Raw genomic sequence first — 18,775 nt, forward strand, 5'->3', positions numbered from 1 at the left:
TCTGCAGGCAGGACGGAAGACACCTTCCAGGGTTTCCTACCTCCTCGGCCAGGGCACGGAGACGGAGGAGCCAGTCTTCAGCCTGCTCCAGGGCGGCCGGGAGCCCGCTGTGCCCAAGCTTCAGGGCCAGCGCCGCCTCAGTAATCTGGCTTAGGTGACGGCCACGCAGCCTGTACAGGTACTGGTCCAGGTGGGTGGCAGAGGGTATCTCGTGGACATTGCCTAGGGGCTGGCTGCGAGGGACGGACAGATGGGATGAGCCCGGCACTCACACACCCAGGTCCAAGCACACACGCTGTTCACACGCCTGTGCACAGACCCCCCGCCTCCAACAAACCCTACACCCTCAGCCTGCCTGCCGGGTGCCCCATGTGCCCTAGGTGCCTTCTCCAGCCTGACCCATCTCCATGTGACCTGCTCCATCCTCACCTCCTCCAGGAAGCCTTCCCTAACTACACTGGTGCACGTGCCTCCTGCTCGGAAGTCCCTCAGCCCTCTATTCTGGAGCTGCCTGTTTGGAACTTAGGAGTTCTTTTGCACATGCGTCCCCTCTGCCCAAATGACCGCAAACCCTCCGAAGGCCCAACAGGTCCCTCTGTGCCCCCTGCATCCTCCTAGAGCAGAGGCCAGAGTGCTAAGTTGCCCTAGGCTGAAATGAATCCGTTCTGTTGTGCGCACACGTTCTTCAGGAAGGAAATTTATGGACCCCTGACAAGCCACTGCAGATGCTGTGGGGAGGCCAGCAGCCAGCAATACAGATATGTCGACCTGGGGCAGCCCCGGGACACCCCTCCCGGAACCCTCTGTTTGGGAAGCCTTTGGAGAGGAGGTAGGGGGCACATATAGCCCCAGAAATCCAGCTGTAGGCCCCACGTGGGGGTTGGTTTTAAACTCCATCCCGTTCCGGAGGCACAGAACTCTGACTCCCCCCCCCAGTCCCACGGGCTCCCCAGATGTCCTCCTTCATATGGCTCTTCCTCACCATACCAAGCCTCTGGGGTCAGTCAATACACATGCAAGGTCAGGTGGGGAAGTTGGGGGGGGGGGACGTCTGTGCTCTCCCTCACCGCGCAGGAGCCCTCTAGATGATCCCTGCTGTTGGGGGGGCTGCTCCAGGCCCCACGCCCCACCCCCACTGAGCCCTTGACTCCCAAACAGGACATCAGTCAAACCCGCTCCACCAGTTCTGCCCCCACCACTTGCAGCCCCCCCACCTCACACTCCCCTCCCCGCAGTGTCTCGACTCCGGCTCCCGGCTGATTTATTTTTCTGCCAATTTCCCCGAGCTATGCAGAACCAATTACCGCCGGAGCGGAGCGGCACCGCCGCCGCCAGATACACCACTCTGGCAGGCCCTCGGCGCACTACATTTTTCCTGTTATTTTTTTTAATTGAATTTTTAGGGTGGGGGGAGCAGTATGCAAACTCCATCTCGGGAAACTTAAGCCCCGGGGCCTGTCTCAGGTCACGTACTGCACACCCTGTAGTAATATAATATTTACTGCCCCGAGGGTGCCGCGGATGGGGCTGCCCCAGGCCAGGAGAGGGGCGGCCTCCATCCCCAGCCCACTCGATTCGTGGCAGAGGGGCATGCCGGGTGGGTAAAGGGGGGCCTGGGCCAGAGTCCTGGGCTGGGGCCTGCCTGGGAAGGAGGCCTGAGTGGGCCTGAGGGCGGGGGCAGGCAGATCTGGAGTTGGATCTGCAGAGCTGAGCCAACCAGGGTGATTTATGTTCCCAGCCTGGGTCGGGAGCTGGGAGGGACTGCCATACAGACCACCAAAAGGAGATTTTCATGGAGGCCACCAGCCCAGCCAAGACTCCCCCGAAACAGCCGGGACCCGTGACTGCCACCAACAAGATGTCTTGGCCCTTTCCCGCCCCAGGAAAGCCCAAAGCAGCGGGGACTGAACGAAAGGGAGACTGGGAAGAGGAGGTCAGATGACATTGTGTCCCCACCCCAAACAAGGGCGGTCGCCCTGCCAACCCTGGCTGACTTGGAAAAGGTGGGCAGGCCCGGGGCAGCTCAGCGCAGGCTGAGAGCAGAGCTGGATGGCTCACAAAGTTGCTGCCGACCCCTGCGGGGACACGGGTGTCTTTATCAGGAACAGCCGCCCAGAAGGCACAGTGTCTAGCCTGAAAGATGAACTGGTCCAGGGGTCACTCGTTTCATTCCTCATGAACAACAGCTCTGTGGGTCCCGACAGCGCTGGGTCCGGAGCACCCAGAACAGAGAGGCAAACAGGCTAGATCCCCACTGAGCAGCTTCAGAGTCAGCAGTACTTCCTGGAGGAAGCGAGTCAGGCCAAGAAGAGCCAGATGGTGTTCTGGCCGGAGGAACAGAATGTGCACAAGACAAAGGCTCAGAGGCAGGAGGGAGCACGCGTGGGGTCCCGAGAGCTGGACAAGCCAGCACAGAGGCTCCAAAGGGCCGGAGGGCAGGACTGCTGGGGTCTGTGAGGCAGCAAGGGAGTGGGGCCCAAGAGGCCCATCTACCTGGATGAGAGCTGGGACTTTTCCTTGAAGGCAGTGGGAGCCACTGAGGGCTGAAGCCAAGGCGGCATGGCCCAGTTTTAGGAAGACCCCAGAGAAGGAATGGGACGTGCTGGCAGACATCCAGGTAGAGAGGTGTAGTGGGCAGATAGGTGCGTGGGTCTAAGGATGAGAGGAGAAGGCTGGGCTGGAGGAGCAGAGGGGGCCCCCTGGCAGGGGGAGAGGGGCTAGGAGGGAGAGAAGCCAGGAAAAGAGAGGCTGTAGAAGAAGGAAGGACACTGATTTGGGAGGTGGGACGGGGGCTGGCCGAAGGAATGGTGAACAGCTAGTGGTCAGCTGTGACCCACTGGCTTGGGGCCCCAGTGCCTGGCTGCCCTGCTTGACAGCCCAGAGCTGGAGGTGAAGGCAGCCCTCTCGCTGCTGCCCCAGGGCTACTGGGGGCCTCAAGTGGTGCCTGAAGGAATCGGTCCTGATGTTTGGTATTCCCCCCTGGAGAACCATTTGTGCATTCCAAGAAGATGGGAAGCTTCCCTCCCCCCACTCCTCTTGACCTGGGACCACCCCAGCCACCTTCTATCCCCAGCAGAGTGACTCAAAGGGGACCAGGCTTTAGCAGAAGTGTGTTTAGCTGAATCCTCTGAGAACAGAGCCCTGAGAGGGGCAGTGAGGGCAGCCCAGGACTTGGGTCCCACCCGTCTCAGATGCTTCATGCACCTGACTACCTGCCAAGGTCCACATAACACATGAGTCATGAGCGGTGCTGTGGTTATAACCCACCCTCCATACCCAGGCTGTCAGGCCAGGCCAGTGATACACGGCGAGTCACTCTGAGCCCCTCCCCACGTTGACTGCACCCCTGTGTGCCCCTCCAGCCTCACTCTGTCCTCCAACCTCCAGACCACAGATGCCCTCAGGTACCTCCCACCAACACGGCCAGTCCTAAGCTCCTCGTCTTCCCCAAAAGCTGCTCTTCTCCCACTGATCCCCTGAGAATGGCCCTGCTAGCCACCCAGCTGCTCTGGCCAGAACTGGAGGATCATTCTGCACCTTCCTTGGGCGCCCCCATCCAACCCACCAGCCAGTCCTGTTCATTAGAAAGTGATACAGCCAACAGACTCAGCCACTTATAGAAAAGTGAATCTGAGCAAGTTAATTAACCTCTCCGTGCCTCAGTTTTCTCGTCTATAAAATGTGGATCTCTCTATTTCCTAGCTCATAAGGTGCTTATGATTAGGTCATACATATAAAGTGCTCATAAATAGCATCTCACACAGGAAGTGTTCGTTATGAGACTGTGATCATTATGATGCCCCCTAAAGAGTCCTGACTGCCCTCTGCCTCTCTCGGCCCCCAGCCCTCCCCATGTCCCTGGCTTAGGTAACACCTTTGTCCAAAATCCCCTCACCAGCAGCACCACCAACCCATCCCTCACTCTGCAACCAGGACAAGCATCTGAACCACGGGGATCCCCATGCCCCCCGCCAAGCCTCCCAGGGCTGAGCTCACCTTAGCAGACCCCTCAGGCCTATCTATCCCATTTGGGCTTCCTCTCCCCCTGCCAACCCATGGAGGGGGCAGGCATTTCAGGCTTCGCACCTCTGCCTGGGCAGTCCCCGCTGCAAAGGCTGGTTCCTACTCCTCCTTCAGAGTTCACATAAGGAGCATCCCCCACTCCAGGAAGCTCCCCTGAATTGAGTCTGAGCATGATGGCATCTGCTCTGAGCTCTTGCAGCACACACCTCTAACTCCCCAACACACTCTGCTTCGTTTGCTCACTTTTGCACCTGTCACCTCTAGAGGGGCTGTAGCTGCAGCCTTGTCAACATGCTTTAATCTCCGCGAAGGTTTGGGGAATGCGTGAATGACCTGTCTGGAATTCCACCCCTGAGGGTAGGGCTCTTTGGGGTAATGTTTTGTTTGATAAAGATGCACTTCCCAGCTGGGGTACAAAGGACAAGAAGGGGCTCTGCATCAGGCAGAGTGTGAAGGCACTTCTCGGACACTCAGCAGAAGGTGGGATGATAAGATTGAGGGGAGCCTAGAATACACTTTCATACATTTACCCTTAACCCACAGACAGTAGAAAAGCAACTATATATCATTAAGTACATTTCACAGCTGAGAAAACTGAGATCCAGAGAAGTGAAGCTGCCCAAAGCCACAATGCTGGTTAAAGGGACAAGAACCTAAGTCTTCTGACATTTCTTCCTAATAGTAACTATAGTCCCCATCTATTACATACTCTTCCTAAAGAGCTAGGCATTTTGCTTATGTGCTATCATAAGCAGTTATTCTTAACGTGAAGTTGAAGATGAGGAAAGCAAGGCTCAGAGCAGGTGGGTGGTGAGCCCCAAATCGCCCAGCAGGGGAGGAGATGCCGAGATGCCTCCCCTTCCACTGGGCCTCTGAGCACCCCCATTCCCCATCACCCCCAGAGCCCTCTTTTCCTGAAGTCGATAGAAGGCTAAGTGGAAGCCATGGTCCCCGACATGGCCTTGGGGAGGAGGGGCACCGTCACCCCCACCAGCCAGCCCCTCCTGGAGATTCCATCAGGGAACTAAGAGGTCGGGGATCAGAGACACAATGCTCCCCATTCAGGTGAGCCGGGCTGCCCCAGGCCCACAGCTGCCGCTGCTGCAGGGAGATTTATGACCTGCTCTAAATGTCACCTTTTCAACTCCCCTCACTGGCTCCACCACCTTTGGACTCAGCACGGGCTGGACTGCTGGCCAAGCGTGGCTGGGGAGACGTGCCGCCGCTCACTGCCACACACGAACACTCCCAGGGAAAGGGCCTCGCTGAGCCAGGAGAGGAGGGCATGTGGGTGCCAGGCACCCCCTACCTGCAGTCTGAGATGAGCTCATCCATCAGCTGAGCCACCAGGGAGTCCACGTCCTCGGGGCTGCACTGTGCCTTCATGGCCAAGTGGACTTGCTCCAGGCCAGCTTCCTGTGGAACAGGCAGGCAAGGGTTGGACCATCCCCTGCGGGGTTGAAGGTATACAACAGACTCCCAACCCCTAGGCCCTGCCACCGAAATCTGAACCTGACGCCCTGAACCAAAGGAGAGAACAGTGAGAACAGAGAAGGCAGAGCCCAGATGCAACAGACCAAGATCTGTCTCACCTTGAGAACCTTTCAAGGCTCCCCACCCCAAACAGATCCAAATTCCCAAGCCTGGGACTCAAACCGCAGGCCTGGTCACAAGGACGTGATGCTGTGTGCAGGCTCCCACACAACTCTGCTGCATTCCACACTCCTCCCAGAGCCCCTCCAACAGGTCTGCCATCTCACAGGTGAGGGGCCATCTGAGCCCACACCAGTCCCCACCTGAAATGTTCTATCCCTCCCAAATCATCCTGCCCAAGCAGGTTCGATCCCCTCCTTCCTTCAGGAACACTCAGACCACCTCCAATAACAGAGAGTTCCCTCTCCAAACTCGTGGCCCAGTCACTCCCAGGTCACATCTGTCTCCTGTTGGAGCCCCTCAGCAGCCGTCTCCTGAGCTCAGCCCTGAGCTGGGGGAGCCCTCACAGAAAACCTGTCCGGTCAAGGGCTTGCCACTCAGGCCCCTCAGGTCCCCTCCCCACCCATCGGCCTCCCTGCGCATGTGCCATTCTGATGACAGGCCTTGGGAAGAACACAGTTCCCGGCCCTCAGGGAGCATCCTGTCAGAGAATGGCCACCCCAGAAGCCCGAGTCTGGACTTGTACAGCAAGGACTCCAAGTCCTCCAGAACCTGGGTGCTGGCTGCTCTCCTCCCTCCCCAAGAGCTGCCAGTCTCAGGAAGGCTGTCCACCACGCCTTCGCATAGGCCGGCATCCCTTCCCCGCCCCTCCAAGACCACCATCCTCCCCTTCCGCTCCCCTGTGCTCCTGGCTGTGCTCACCTCCGCACCCACCAACACACACCTGAGCCTCTGCAACGCCTTCCCACCACCCCACTGCTCCTGGCTTGCTCCCACAGCACAGCCACACCTGCCTCCCCCGGGTTCCGTGTCAGAAACACACAGACACAGCCCAGGGTCACCCCGAGGATCACCAGCTACCCGCCCTTGGTCTATACACCTCTGTCCACTTCGTTCTCCTCCACTCTCTGGCCGAGCGCCGGGCCCCCAGGTCTCAGCATCCATGGGGAACCCCCAGGGGACTCCCTGGTCACCTCCAAAGCACAATTCCCTGCCTGACCTCGTACACTGTGCTTCTCCCTGTCTTCCCAACTCCCCGGCCACCAAGTCCTTCTAGCCCCAGCCCTGCAGCTTTGTCCCCGAGGTCCCCTCCCGCCCAGGGCTTGTCACTGCTCCCAGACCACTGCCATGGCACCCTAACAGGGCTCCTGCCTCCCATCTCCTCGCTGCCTCCACAATGCCCTCCTGACGCTCCTTGGCCCTCTCCCTCCTCTGAGTGCCCATCCTTCCTCGTGGCACTCCAGGAGTGTCACCTGCACTTGGGTTTGGAACCCCTGCATGAGAGGTGTGGGTGAACCTGCGCTTGCCTTCACTAGACTGACTCCTAAAGGCAGGGCAGCTCCTTGTCCAAGTCCCCCGTGTGGCTATAAAGCTCCAGCACAAACCCTGGCGTGTGGCAGGAGGCAAAGGCATCTGATGCACGAACGCATGCATGCACGAATGGGTGCCAGGCTCTGCCCGTGGCTCCAGCTTGCTTCCTCTCAGCTCCTTCTCTGCACTGTCTCCTACCTCACTGGGCCCCCAGATCATTCGCACTCCCTCTCCTCCCTTCCCGCTAGCAGGACAAGATCACCAACCCAGCAAGCCACAGTCAGGACACAAAGGCCCCAGGCGCCGTGAGAGTCTGCAGGCACAGCTATGTGTAAGTGCGTCACTCCTGGGGGCCTGGTCCACGGACACCTCTGGGGGCAGGGTGCAGCACAGGGGGTGTGCAGGGGTGAGGCAGCTTCCACTCACCAGCCGATCTGCGATCCTGAGCAGCTGGTTCTGAGCCTCAACTCTGTGGCTGATGTCCTCCCAGTAGGATGACAGTACCACCACGGGCTTCACGTTGCCCCAGGGCAAGTAATAGTAGTGGCACCCTGGAAGGACACGAAGGACCTGGTCCTGAGCCAGGAGTGCAGGGGTGGGCGGGAAGGGGCCCAAGGGCGGGACAGATTCAGACACTTGCTCCCTCCCGCTAAGAACCCCCTGAGACATACACGAACGGCCCATATTCCCCAGTGGCCAACCAGGTTGCCTGAGCTCCCTCCGTCTGTTGAACGAACAGCTGGTGCTCTCATGAGGGCTCTTGAGCACATGCAAACAGAGGGATTGCTAGAAGGACCCTGGGAAACCCAACTCTCCAAAATCTCTACGCGACTCCAAATAGCCACCATGAAATCAGCTATGGCCCTAGGTCAGGATTTTTCCCGACCACAGCCTGTTTTGGGAGCCCAATCTGTGGTCCTGGCAGCAGAGACCCACCGGGGGGGGAGCGGGGAGGGGGGGGGGGCACGGGGGGGGGGGGAGGACAGAGCAGGGAGTCAGCCCAAACAGGTTTTCCTGGGCCGGGAGGGACTTCGGGTGGGCCTCCGGCAGCTAGCTCTGCAGGAGAAAAAGGATTCCGGGTCGGGCCCCTGCTCTGTGGTCCAGGTCCCAGCCAGGCACACAGCCCCCAGCCTCACCATCAAAGACTGCCCGGCTGTACTGGGTGGTGGAAGCCAGTGGCAGGCACGTCGTGTCAAACTTGTTGCCGTAGTTCCCAATGCTGACCTCGAACTGGATGGCATCGTCCACATCCTGGAGCATGGAGGCCGAGTAGAAGGCGGCAAAGAGGGAGTACTTGCGCCTCCGGAGATATTTCTGGGGGCAGAAAGGGCAGCTGCTGGGTCACGGGAGGAGGAAGGAAGACACTGGGGTGGGGAGGGGTCACATGTCTGGCAGGCCCCGGCCGTGACTGGCGCCCAATAAATCCTGGCTGGACGGATGGGTGGTGAATGGTCCAGCGAAGCAACAGTGCCCAGATTTGGTTACTAACTGAACAAACTCATTCCAGGCCTGTGTGTTTGGCCATGTTCCTCTAATAAGGTCTGCTCCTCCAAGGTCATGCTGCTCCTTAATCCAAACCAGCAGCCATGGCACCGCCCGCCCCCCTCCCCACCCCCAGGGGAAGCCTGGTCTCCTGCATCTGCCATTCAAAAGGGGCCAAAGGCTCTAAACGGCATGCCGCTGCCCAGAGCTCCCACCCCGTGCCACTCGGGGTCCCCAGCACGCCACCCAGCTCTGCGGTAGACACAAGCTGCCACGTGCGGGGGGAGGAATGTCCCCTCTGGGCATCAGGCACACGGCTGAGGACATGGCAGGCTCTCGATCACACAGCCGGGTCTGAATCGAGATGACTTTGCGATCCCCTTCATGGAAGGCAGAGAGAAAAGGGTTAACACAACCGGGTTGTGGAATGATGTGAAATAGTAATAACAGCTAACGCTTATTGACTGCTCGTTGCGTACAGCTTTGAATTAATGTAATTCCCACAACAATCTTAGGAGGTAAGTATACTTACTACCCCTGCTTCATTGATAAGGAAAGTGCTAGAGCCGGTAAGTGATCAAGCCAGGATTCAAACCAGCGCTTTTTGGCTAGAGTCTGAGAGCTTAACCCACCACACAGACCCCATCCAGCCACCTCCTGGGCACAAGGCTCGGCTCTTGCACTTGCTGCTCTGGTACATTTAAGCCTCAGTGTCCTCATCTGTAAAACGGAGATACTAAAAGCAACCACCTCACAGGTGCTGGAAGGACTCCTCGACATCAAGTGTCACTAGCAAAGCATCTGACATATGGTGAGTGATTGATAAGTGTGAGCTGTTCCTATGTTATTGTTATAAAATAGACCTCTCACTCTGCATCAAGTTCTAGGCTTGTAAAATAGTTTCATTTATTTTCTTTGAGCCTCTGAACATTCCTCAGGGAGACAGGGTAGCCATGGGGTTACTGGTATGTCACAGCCGAGGCACTAAGGCCCAGAAGGGTGAAGGCACAGACCGTGGGTGGAGCTGAGCCCTCCTCCACCATGACACTAGGAACCAGCCCCTTTTGGCTGCCACCTCCTTCACCCCTTCCAGAGCCACACCCCTCACCTCCACCCGAAGGATGTCATCCGCAGGGAGGTCCTCCACCTTTTGCTCGCTGTGCTCCACCAGCTTGGTCTCCAGGGAGAGCAGAAGCCGACCTCGGTAGGCCACGCCTTCTCCCTAAGAGGGGAGGTTGGGTCACCAGGAGCAGAGGGGATGGAGAGGAGGAGAAGAAGGAAAGGGACCTGATCTGGCCCTGAAGTTGCTCCTCCCTCAGGCAACCAGGAGGGTCCTGGTCTATCCCCATCACTCTGCAGATAAGGAAACAGTGGCCCAGACAGTTCAGGGGACATGACAAGCCACCCAGATGATCAGTATCAGACTCCAACCCAGCCAGAGAAGAGATGAAACCTGACACAGATGAGACCTGGGTCCCTCAGGGGCCAGGAAAATGAGGGGGCAAGGGGGTCAGGCTGGCCCTGAAGGAGAAGCAAAGGGGAGGGGAGTGAGAAGGAAGAAGGGGCCAGGAGAGGGCCAGGCAGAAGGAGGCTTTCTCTGAGGTGGGGGCTGTCTGGCCATGGGCCCACTCAAGCTCCATCAGCTCCAAGCTCCTTGGAGTCTGGACCAGAGCAGATGCTACCCAGGCTGGAAGGGCCCTGCACACAGGCCCGGGGATCTGGGTGTGCGGGGATGCTGGTGGGCTCACCTTGCCTGTGTTGAGTTCCGCATAGGGGTCCGGGAAGCCGGTGAACTCCCTAGGGCTGCCGTAGAGGTTGACATAGCAGGGCCCGAAGGTAGGGAGGAAGCCCAGGTGGTCGTCCACTGGGAGACACAGGTGGGGGTCAGAGGAGCCAGCTCCATGGAGCCTTCTAGTGCTCAACCCAGCCAGCTTCAGGCCTGAGCCCATCCCTGGCCCTCAGTTCCCTGAACACGCATGGGATGCAGCGCCCACAAGTGCATAAAGAATGGTGACACTGACCATTGTCTCCCATAGGCCCCTTAATCCTCACCACTCTGCTGGGACATGGAGATCCTTATTACTTTTATTATCTCATTTTACAGATGAGAAAACTGAGGCTCAGAGATGCAAAGGAACACTTCACTACAAAGTGGCATCACCCAAAATGCTCTGACCTCAAAGCCCATGCACTTAGCCAGCATGCAAAGCTGGGGCTCAGGGCCCTCCATTGTCCTGCCCCTCTCAGGCTGCACCCTGTCCTGCATCCCCACTCCTCCTGCACAGGAGTGTGGGGGGGAACAAAGGAGGCCCCAGAGTTTGGTGACCAGAGAAGCCACCCCCCCGGGGAGCCAGGGCAGGGACCTGGTTAGATGTCCCAACCCACAAGGCAAACCCCCCACCCCCGGGCACATGTCCCCCTTGCCCCCATGTCATTATGAAGTCGAGACAGATTACCTAACAGCCCTGACTCATGCCAGCATTCTGACTCCCTCCCCACATTGTGCAAAGAACCACCTTTCAGTGGAACAGGTTGGAGGAGAGTGAAAAGGAGAATCCCACCAATGATGAGGGAAGTCTTCTCTCTACATCACTTCCCTCCTTTTCAGAGGCCCTCTGTTGTTACGTCATGATTTTCCAGCCAATGGCCAAGTTTCCTAGGACAGGACTTCACTGGACATACTCTGAGAACCCCAAAAAGCCAGGGTGTCTCTTCCAGAGGAAGTCAGGGGGAGAGGCTGTTTCCAGAATGCCACAAATAGGAAGAGGGCCCACGAGCAGGAATCATCTGGGATGATCCAATCCATAGGAGCAAGGATGGGGCAAGGTAGGCACAGAATAAATGGCCTCAGCAAGGAAATGCTTGAGCCAGACCTAAGGACAGGAGCTGTGAACTCCGAGTCCCGCCGCGTGCCAAGACCCTGGGGTGATGCGGGGTGGGCAGGAACAGGGCTGGAGAAATAGATACTGCCGACCAGAGCATAGGAGCGTGCCTCCCCACAGAGCCGGTCGCCCAGCCACCGTCCAGGCTCTCCCCCTAGACCCCAGCACACACAGGGCTCTGGCATTTGGGACAGAGGTGGGAGGCCCAGGCAGAGGAAACTAACATGGGCTTTACTAATTATTTGTACTAATCATCTCCATTATGATTTACCTTGTGAACTTCAAGAGTTTTCCAGTCACCCTGGCCTCCTCCTGATTCCCAAGATGCCTTGCCCAGGCCCCCACCCCACCGCTCCCTGCCTGAGAGAGTGGACTCATTTGAGCCTGAGCTGGAGCCCAGCAGGTTCAGGAAAGGGTTGGGGGGAGGGAAGGAGCGGGGGGGGGGGGGGCTGGGAGGGGAATTGTCTTTAAAGCATTCCAAGCGATTTTCATATTCAACCTGCGGAGAGGTAACAGCCAAAGGTAAGCTCAGGGACCGAGGTGGTGAATCTCAGCCCCACCTCAGGCAAATCAAAAACTTCCCAGAAACCAGCACCCTCTCCCCTCCAGCGAAAACCCCAAGGCCCACCCCCCTTGCCATCCCCGGGGAGGGGGGAAGCACATACAGTCCATGGCGGGAGAAGGCTTGGCCACACCTGCAGGCTCCTCTGAAGCGTAAAGAAATGGAAAAGGGGTTAGGATGGACATGACTGAGAGGAGGACTGGTTACGTGAACAGGCGTGTGGATGGAGAACTGGCAGACAGACAGATGGAAAGACAGACAGCCCCCGTGGGGGAAACAGATGTGGCCCGAGGCCCCACCCCCAGCCCAGGTGTGAGTTTATCACAAACAAAGTCATCACCGCGCCACCTCCCTCCCCCAGCCAGACACAGCCCTTAGTGCCAGGGTGAGCCCTGAGGTCCCTCCCCACCGCGTCTGCCTACCTATGTCTGTGCTCTGCTTGCCAATTGAAAATGGGACCTGAAACTGGACTCAGTATATTCAGATAATAACACAGAAAAGAAATTGTGCTTTTTTTTCTATATTATAGCCAAATAAGTGAGGGAAACAGATACAAAGAAAGGGTGGGAGTTGAAACAGGAACAGGTAGCGAGGCACACCCAGCACTCCACCCAACAAGCAGGTTGACACTTGGGACCAAGTTCACGGAGCAAGGGCATTTCAAGGTACAACATCCCCATCTAGTGGCTACTTTCAGGATTGCCGCTGAGGACACCATGTTGCATTTTCACAACGGCAGGCACTGGGATCTGGCTTCAGGCATCTTCCACTTCAAGGGAAGCACAGTGCCAGACACTGCCCATTAGCTGAAGATTCTACACACTTGGACGTGCCCCTAAATGCTGGTAAGGGGTGTCTGGAAATGAGAGAAGCAAGGAAGGAGAAGCAAAAAATGAGAGAAGCAAGGAAGGAGATGCTCTAGCACCCTTCTGGGCTCTTGGAATCCATCCCTCACTTTTAGGCAGATCTAAAACAGCCCACAGGGAGTGGGCACCCTTCACTCTCCTTCCATGGTCCTCTCTGATTTCAGCCTCTTCCTGCATTCTGACCCTCCCTGTCTCCTCCTCCAACCAGCTGATCATGACCCAGCCTGTTGATATGGCTGGTAAAATCTTTGATTATTTTCATTCATTGGTCATCTTTATCTGCTTGTCTCCTCCCCAAAAATATATATCTATGACTATTTCCCCATAGCTCCATGACTATAATTAAGAGCCAAGAGCCAAGAGTTGAGCAAAACAGTGTGAAGGAAGACTGAGTAAGAGACACACAGACAGAGAGTGAAGACGAGAGAGAAGGGGAACATGGAAGTCCAGATACGAGGCCAGGGCTGACCCCACTAGTGCAGAAGGCAGCAGGAGGGCAAGGTCCAGCTGCAGGGGGCCCAGGCCCTGGGACCCAGCCCCACAGCTCTCAGTGGCCAGGCCTCAGCGAGGAATGCGGCTAGAGCTGCAGAAACCATAATTCATAGCCGTTTTCATATCCACAGGACTAGGTTTTCATCGGTGTGGGAGCCAGGCCTCTGGTCACAGGGGAGCTTTTAGCCACAGGGAGAGGACCGACATGGGCACAGCTGCAGTGCCGAGGAGAGTAGCAACCAGGGCCCACCGGAAGGAAACAGATTCCATTTTAAGCTCCTTCCAAATGATTACAAACAGACCTGGCCAGTTATCGCAGGCTAATGAGGCCGAGGTCACAGCTCTGACCACCATGTGCTTCCTGCAGAGGCCAACTCCGAATCCTGGCTGTAAACCGGTGCCCAGCCTAGACACAGATGTCCCCAGAACCCCGCCAGCCATCTGACCAACACACGCCTCTGGGGTCCAGGAGGACCAAGCGGGTGGCTGCCGACCAGCCTACTTCCCAGGGGCGCCTCTCATGAATTCCTTCATTTCTTCATTCATCCATCCACTCATTCAACAAACCTAATCAGGCACAGTGCTGGGCACTGAGTAAGACATGGCCCTGCTGACAGCTTTGACCAATGATTCCTAATTTGGGGGTAGGGTCACAGGTCTCCGGGGTACTGAGGATCATCTCAGGTTCTCTCCTCTGTGTCTGCAGACAGCTCATAAAGTCAAGGGCAAAGTGACTGATGAAGCTCCCTCACTCAAAGCCACCATTCAGTCCTCATCACCCTCTGCCAAAACACAAGTGTCCTGCTGTGTTTTCCCCAAGCCCAGAGAACCAGGGCTGTAGAAGCCCCAGAACATGGAGGAATATTCCCAGTTTTGTGGCCTGAGCCAACAAACCTAACTCCCTCCCCCGGGGGAAAGCCAGAGAAGACCAGGAGCAGGCTCTCCTGGCCCCGTGAGCCACACATCACAGCCCTGCAGTGTCCACAGACACCCACGTCTCCTTCTGGAGAAGCTGAGGCTGTTACCTGCCATCAGCTCCACCAGCTCGCTCCCTCAGCACATCTCCCATGCTCACAGCTTGGCGGCCTGACACAAGCTGGTGCCAGGCAGGAGGAGAGGCCGAGAACTGCTGGGAAATCATCATCAATGCTCCAAAGACCAAAAAAAACAAAAAAACAAAAAAACACCACACACACACAAAAACAAAAAACTCTGGGTTTCTTAGAAAAAACTGTAGGCTACCAGTGCCATCTTTGCAGTATGATTTCCATATGTATAGAGTTATAAAAGAATCTGTGTCATTTCATGGGTCTCATGTGCCCGTTACCTTTTGAAAGAACTGCAGCTTCTAAGGAAATCACTCCTTTTTAGAAAACAAAATTTTTACTAAATGCTTTGGGGTACAGGGTCCAAGGAATACTTAAGTGTGCCCAGGCAAACTTGTGGGCAGACGTGCCTAAGAGGCTACTGTTAGGTCCCGTCCCCGCTGGAAAGAAAAACAAAAACATGAAAACAAAAACTCCTGGTTGGGCCAAATATTCTGGTGAACCAGGAGGTGGGGGAATATAGAGAAACAACTGGTTTTTACAGTTTGGTCGAGTTGGGGCTTTTGGGAGCTGTGGGAAAACAGTGTCGTGTGTTGCCCAGGTGGGCTGGATCCCCCTCATGTGAAGGAAAAATGCAAACAGTTGAAAAGAAAGTCGGAGTGACCCGTCCTGAGATGGCCTTGGGACAAATGGGAGAAGCTGAGCAGGGAGCAAGGCAAACACTACTCTGCAGCATCTCAGAAGGGGATGCATGTCAGAGGCGTCATGAGGCCCGGCTCTATTTTGAGCAAGAAGTTACACTCTTGTATTGTTTCAGAGATCAAGCTATTTAACAACACATTTAAAACTGACTGGCCATCGTTGCAAGAAGATTCTCCTTTATTCCCAAAACAATCTGTGGGAGAGGAGGAACCCACCTTCCAAGGCCTCCCTGAACCACACGGGGTTGCCCATGACCTGAGCGCCATCTAGTGGCCAAATAAACATCTTCCTCACATTCCCATTAAAACCTTCACAGGGACCCTGAAAAAGATGCAGGCCAACATCACCAACAGTAATGAAGACTGATGGGGAGACAGGGATCTAAACTCTCCCTCCGACAGCTGATGGCAGGCACAGCTGTAGCCTCATGAAATAGTAGCCGTTGGAGAACAGTCAGAAGGGCACTTTGTGCTTCTACCAGGGTCCGCCCCTGGATTCTAAGGGTGGGGGACAGCACCAATGGGAAAACTGGAGAAGGTTCCTTCCATACCAGGAGTTTTGATCTGCAAAGGGTCCAGAATGTCCCCTCTCCCACCCCATCCTCATGACGCACTGCCTCCCATCTCAAATCTTTCTACCTGTCCATCCAAAATAGCCATTCCCAGAAATTATCTGAACAGCACCAGAGACGGGGGACTGCATCCTGGGATAATTGTTCCCAGTTGGGAGGGGGAGGGGCAGGGGCAGGAGGGGCCTTCCTAGCAGTGCCCTATGGAAGGCAGTTTCTGTGTATTCCACCGATTAAAAGTATCAACAATGAAGTCAGAACGGCCGAGCGCAGCGAGATATTAAAGCTGAGTGAGGACACCTGGAATTCCACTGCACAATTCTGTATTTTCATGTGTGTCTCAATTTCCTATAATTAAAAGGTGGGGTTTTTTAATGTTTCAGAGGACCTAGAAGAAGGGATTGCTCAACTTCAAGAGCACGAGGTGGAGTCTTCCAGAAACTGGGCACATTCCCCTGTGCTCCAGGTAAAGATTTGTCAAGATGGATGGACAGAGAACAATGCACCTGTCTGTAGAAAGAGACCAACACCAACCACGTCTTGCTAGAGAGTGAATAAAGGAGAAAGGAAGATTCACAGAGTGCCAACCAAGATGGTGTAGCAGCATCTGCACGATTCCAGAGAACATTTACCTGAAAGTCTCAGGAAGTGATTTGGAATTCTCAACAGAGTGCAAGAAGACATAACTTTTGTGGAACAAAGTAAAACTTCTGGGAGAGAACAGACAAGAAAGAAAATGGAAATATCAAAGGAATGACAGAGGGAAAAGAAGGCAGGACGAGAAACTAAAAATGCAAGGGCCAATTTTAAGCCACATGGAAAGCAGGCAGGAGAACTAGTACAGGGAAAAAAATCAGATTAGTGATGCAGAAAGCCAATAATAATGATACTACACAGCAAACATTACTTTAGGGTTTCATGCGTACCAGACACTCTAAGAATGTTACATTTAAAATCTCACTGGATCTTTACAACAACCTTATGAGGCCAGGACTGGTGAGAGGAGAGAAGTGACTCACTCAGCTACAAAGAAGCAGAATTGGGACCCAAGCTGCCTGCTTCCAGAGCTCCTCTTATCCCTACCCCACCCTGCCTTCAACTGCTCATGTTCCCATGTTGGAATAAATTATTCCTCAACTCAGATTTAAAGAATTCTCCATGTCTCAAAATTCAATGAAAAGAGTCCTGCCCCTAGATACATCAGAGTAATTTAACCATAAGGAAAAAAAAAATGCATTCCTACAAGCAACATCTAGTTAGAAAAAGGTAGACTACCTACAAAAAAAATCAAATCTGCTTTCGGAAAGTGCACCTACATAAATTCAAAATAGACTAAATATTTAAATGTAAAGAAAATTAAAAAGAGAGTTAAATATAACCCTGGGGTTTGCTGAAGGCCAAAAGCATGACCTATAGGGAGGAAACCATATCATTGTTTAGATAAGAGATTTTGAAAATAAGCACAAGAAGTTAATTAGAAAGTCTTAAAAGGAAACAACAAAATAAGTTGAAAAGAGTTAAAGATAAGAGTAAAAAGATGACAGAACAAAAAATAAGAAAAGAAAAAATTAGAAAATTAAGAAAAAAATATTAGAATTGATAAATAAATCCAAAAGTTGATTCTTTGAAAAGTCCAACAAAGTGTGTATGTGTGGCGGCGCTGGCGGGGGGAGGGGGCTTGTAACAAGGCTAATCAAGAAAAAAAAGAAAGAAAACTCAAACACATATCATTAAAAATAAGAAACGGGGAAAATACCACAGGTAGAGAGAATTGTTTAAATTATAAAAGACAGCTCTCTACAACAACTATATAAATAAATTAGAGGAGCTCAGCATAGTGAATACTCTTCTAGGAAGATATAAATTATTAAAAGTGACTATCATAAAAGTAACAAACTAAAAATAACAGTGATCACAGGAGAAACTGAAAAGTTTTTAAAGAGTTAGTGCTATACCCACTAAAAAGGGCACCCAGCCCATCTGGTTTTATGGGTGAATTCTTTCAAACCCTCAAAAGACTATGTTCTTATGTTATATAAACTGCTCCAGATGTTAGAAAAGACTTTAAATCTTTCCAATTAATTTTACAGAGCCAGCATTACCCAGATACCAAAACCTAAGAAATAGCAACCAGACATACCAATTAAAGATAATAGAGAATCAAGAAACAGGCCCAAGAACATATTTAGGAATTCAGTAGGGGATAAAGGTGGCATTTCAAAATATAGGGGAAAGATTATTCAATATACACTGTTGGTGTTATTCACAAAGAACAACTGTGAATAAAGTAATGTTAGATCCTTGCCTTATTGGCTAAGGAAAAGGTTAACAGATTTGGCTACATAAAAATTTTAAATTTCTATACACCAAATTCTATTAAATGGTAAAATAAAACAGACAAGAATTATTTACCACTTACATGACAGGGGAAAGTTAACATCCATATATATACAGAACTCTTACAAAACAATGAGAAAAAGACAAACATATGATCAGAAATATGGGCCAAGACAATGAACAGGCAATTTATAACAGAATAAATATAAAGTATATAAATATATAATATGTAAATATAAATTAATTATTAAAGTATTTTTTAAATTGCATTCATCAACTTTAGCAGCTACTGATGAAATGAAAATTAAGGCAACAATGAAATTCACCCATCAAATTAACAAAGTTCTTTTTAATATTATTTTACCCTGTGTTGGTGAAGGTACAGCAAAAGAAGCTCATGTGAGTGACCAGAGTGTACATTAGTCCAATCTTTTCGAAGGGCGATTTTGATATATACAAGTCACTTTAAAATGTACAAATCCTTTGATACAGCAATTCCACTTCTAAGTATTCATTCAAAAAAAAAATCGTGAATTGCATAAAGATTCAGCTACAAAAATATTCCTTAAAAGTTAGTTCTTTATAACGTAGAAAAATTAGAAAGCACCCGAGTATTCATCATTAACTGGTTAACGTGGATTATGGTACATTCACACAATGGAATATGTGTAGTCATTTAAAATTATATTGTAGAAGAATATTTAATAACATGAATAAAATCTGTTGTATTGCCGAGTGACAAAAAGCAATTTTCAAAACAATTGTTTCAGAATACTTTTTAATGCACACACATGTGTATGTGTACATATACATACATACACACGAAAAACTCCCAGAATATTACTCATCAG

At 53.0% G+C, this 18,775-nt stretch overlaps 1 protein-coding gene across 14 annotated transcripts in view; it reads right to left on the reverse strand.

The window, feature by feature from the left end:
* DYSF (dysferlin) overlaps nt 1-18,775 on the reverse strand; it is a 203,115-nt gene that overhangs the window by 111,170 nt on the left and 73,170 nt on the right. For 8 of the 14 annotated variants that reach the window (XM_021699074.1, XM_021699070.1, XM_021699065.1 and 5 more), the window contains 6 exons: nt 10,218-10,333; nt 9,578-9,691; nt 8,124-8,301; nt 7,414-7,538; nt 5,333-5,439; nt 41-233 (listed from right to left, as the gene is read on the reverse strand). In XM_021699074.1, the coding sequence (XP_021554749.1) occupies nt 41-233; nt 5,333-5,439; nt 7,414-7,538; nt 8,124-8,301; nt 9,578-9,691; nt 10,218-10,333 (833 nt within the window). Of the gene's footprint in view, nt 1-40; nt 234-5,332; nt 5,440-7,413; nt 7,539-8,123; nt 8,302-9,577; nt 9,692-10,217; nt 10,334-12,016; nt 12,059-18,775 lie in introns of all 14 variants that reach the window. The other 6 variants (XM_021699072.1, XM_021699068.1, XM_021699063.1 and 3 more) reach the window with 1 other exon arrangement.

This window comes from Neomonachus schauinslandi, chromosome 10 (genome assembly GCF_002201575.2).
Source record: "Neomonachus schauinslandi chromosome 10, ASM220157v2, whole genome shotgun sequence".
Classification (NCBI taxonomy): Eukaryota; Metazoa; Chordata; class Mammalia; order Carnivora; family Phocidae; genus Neomonachus; species Neomonachus schauinslandi.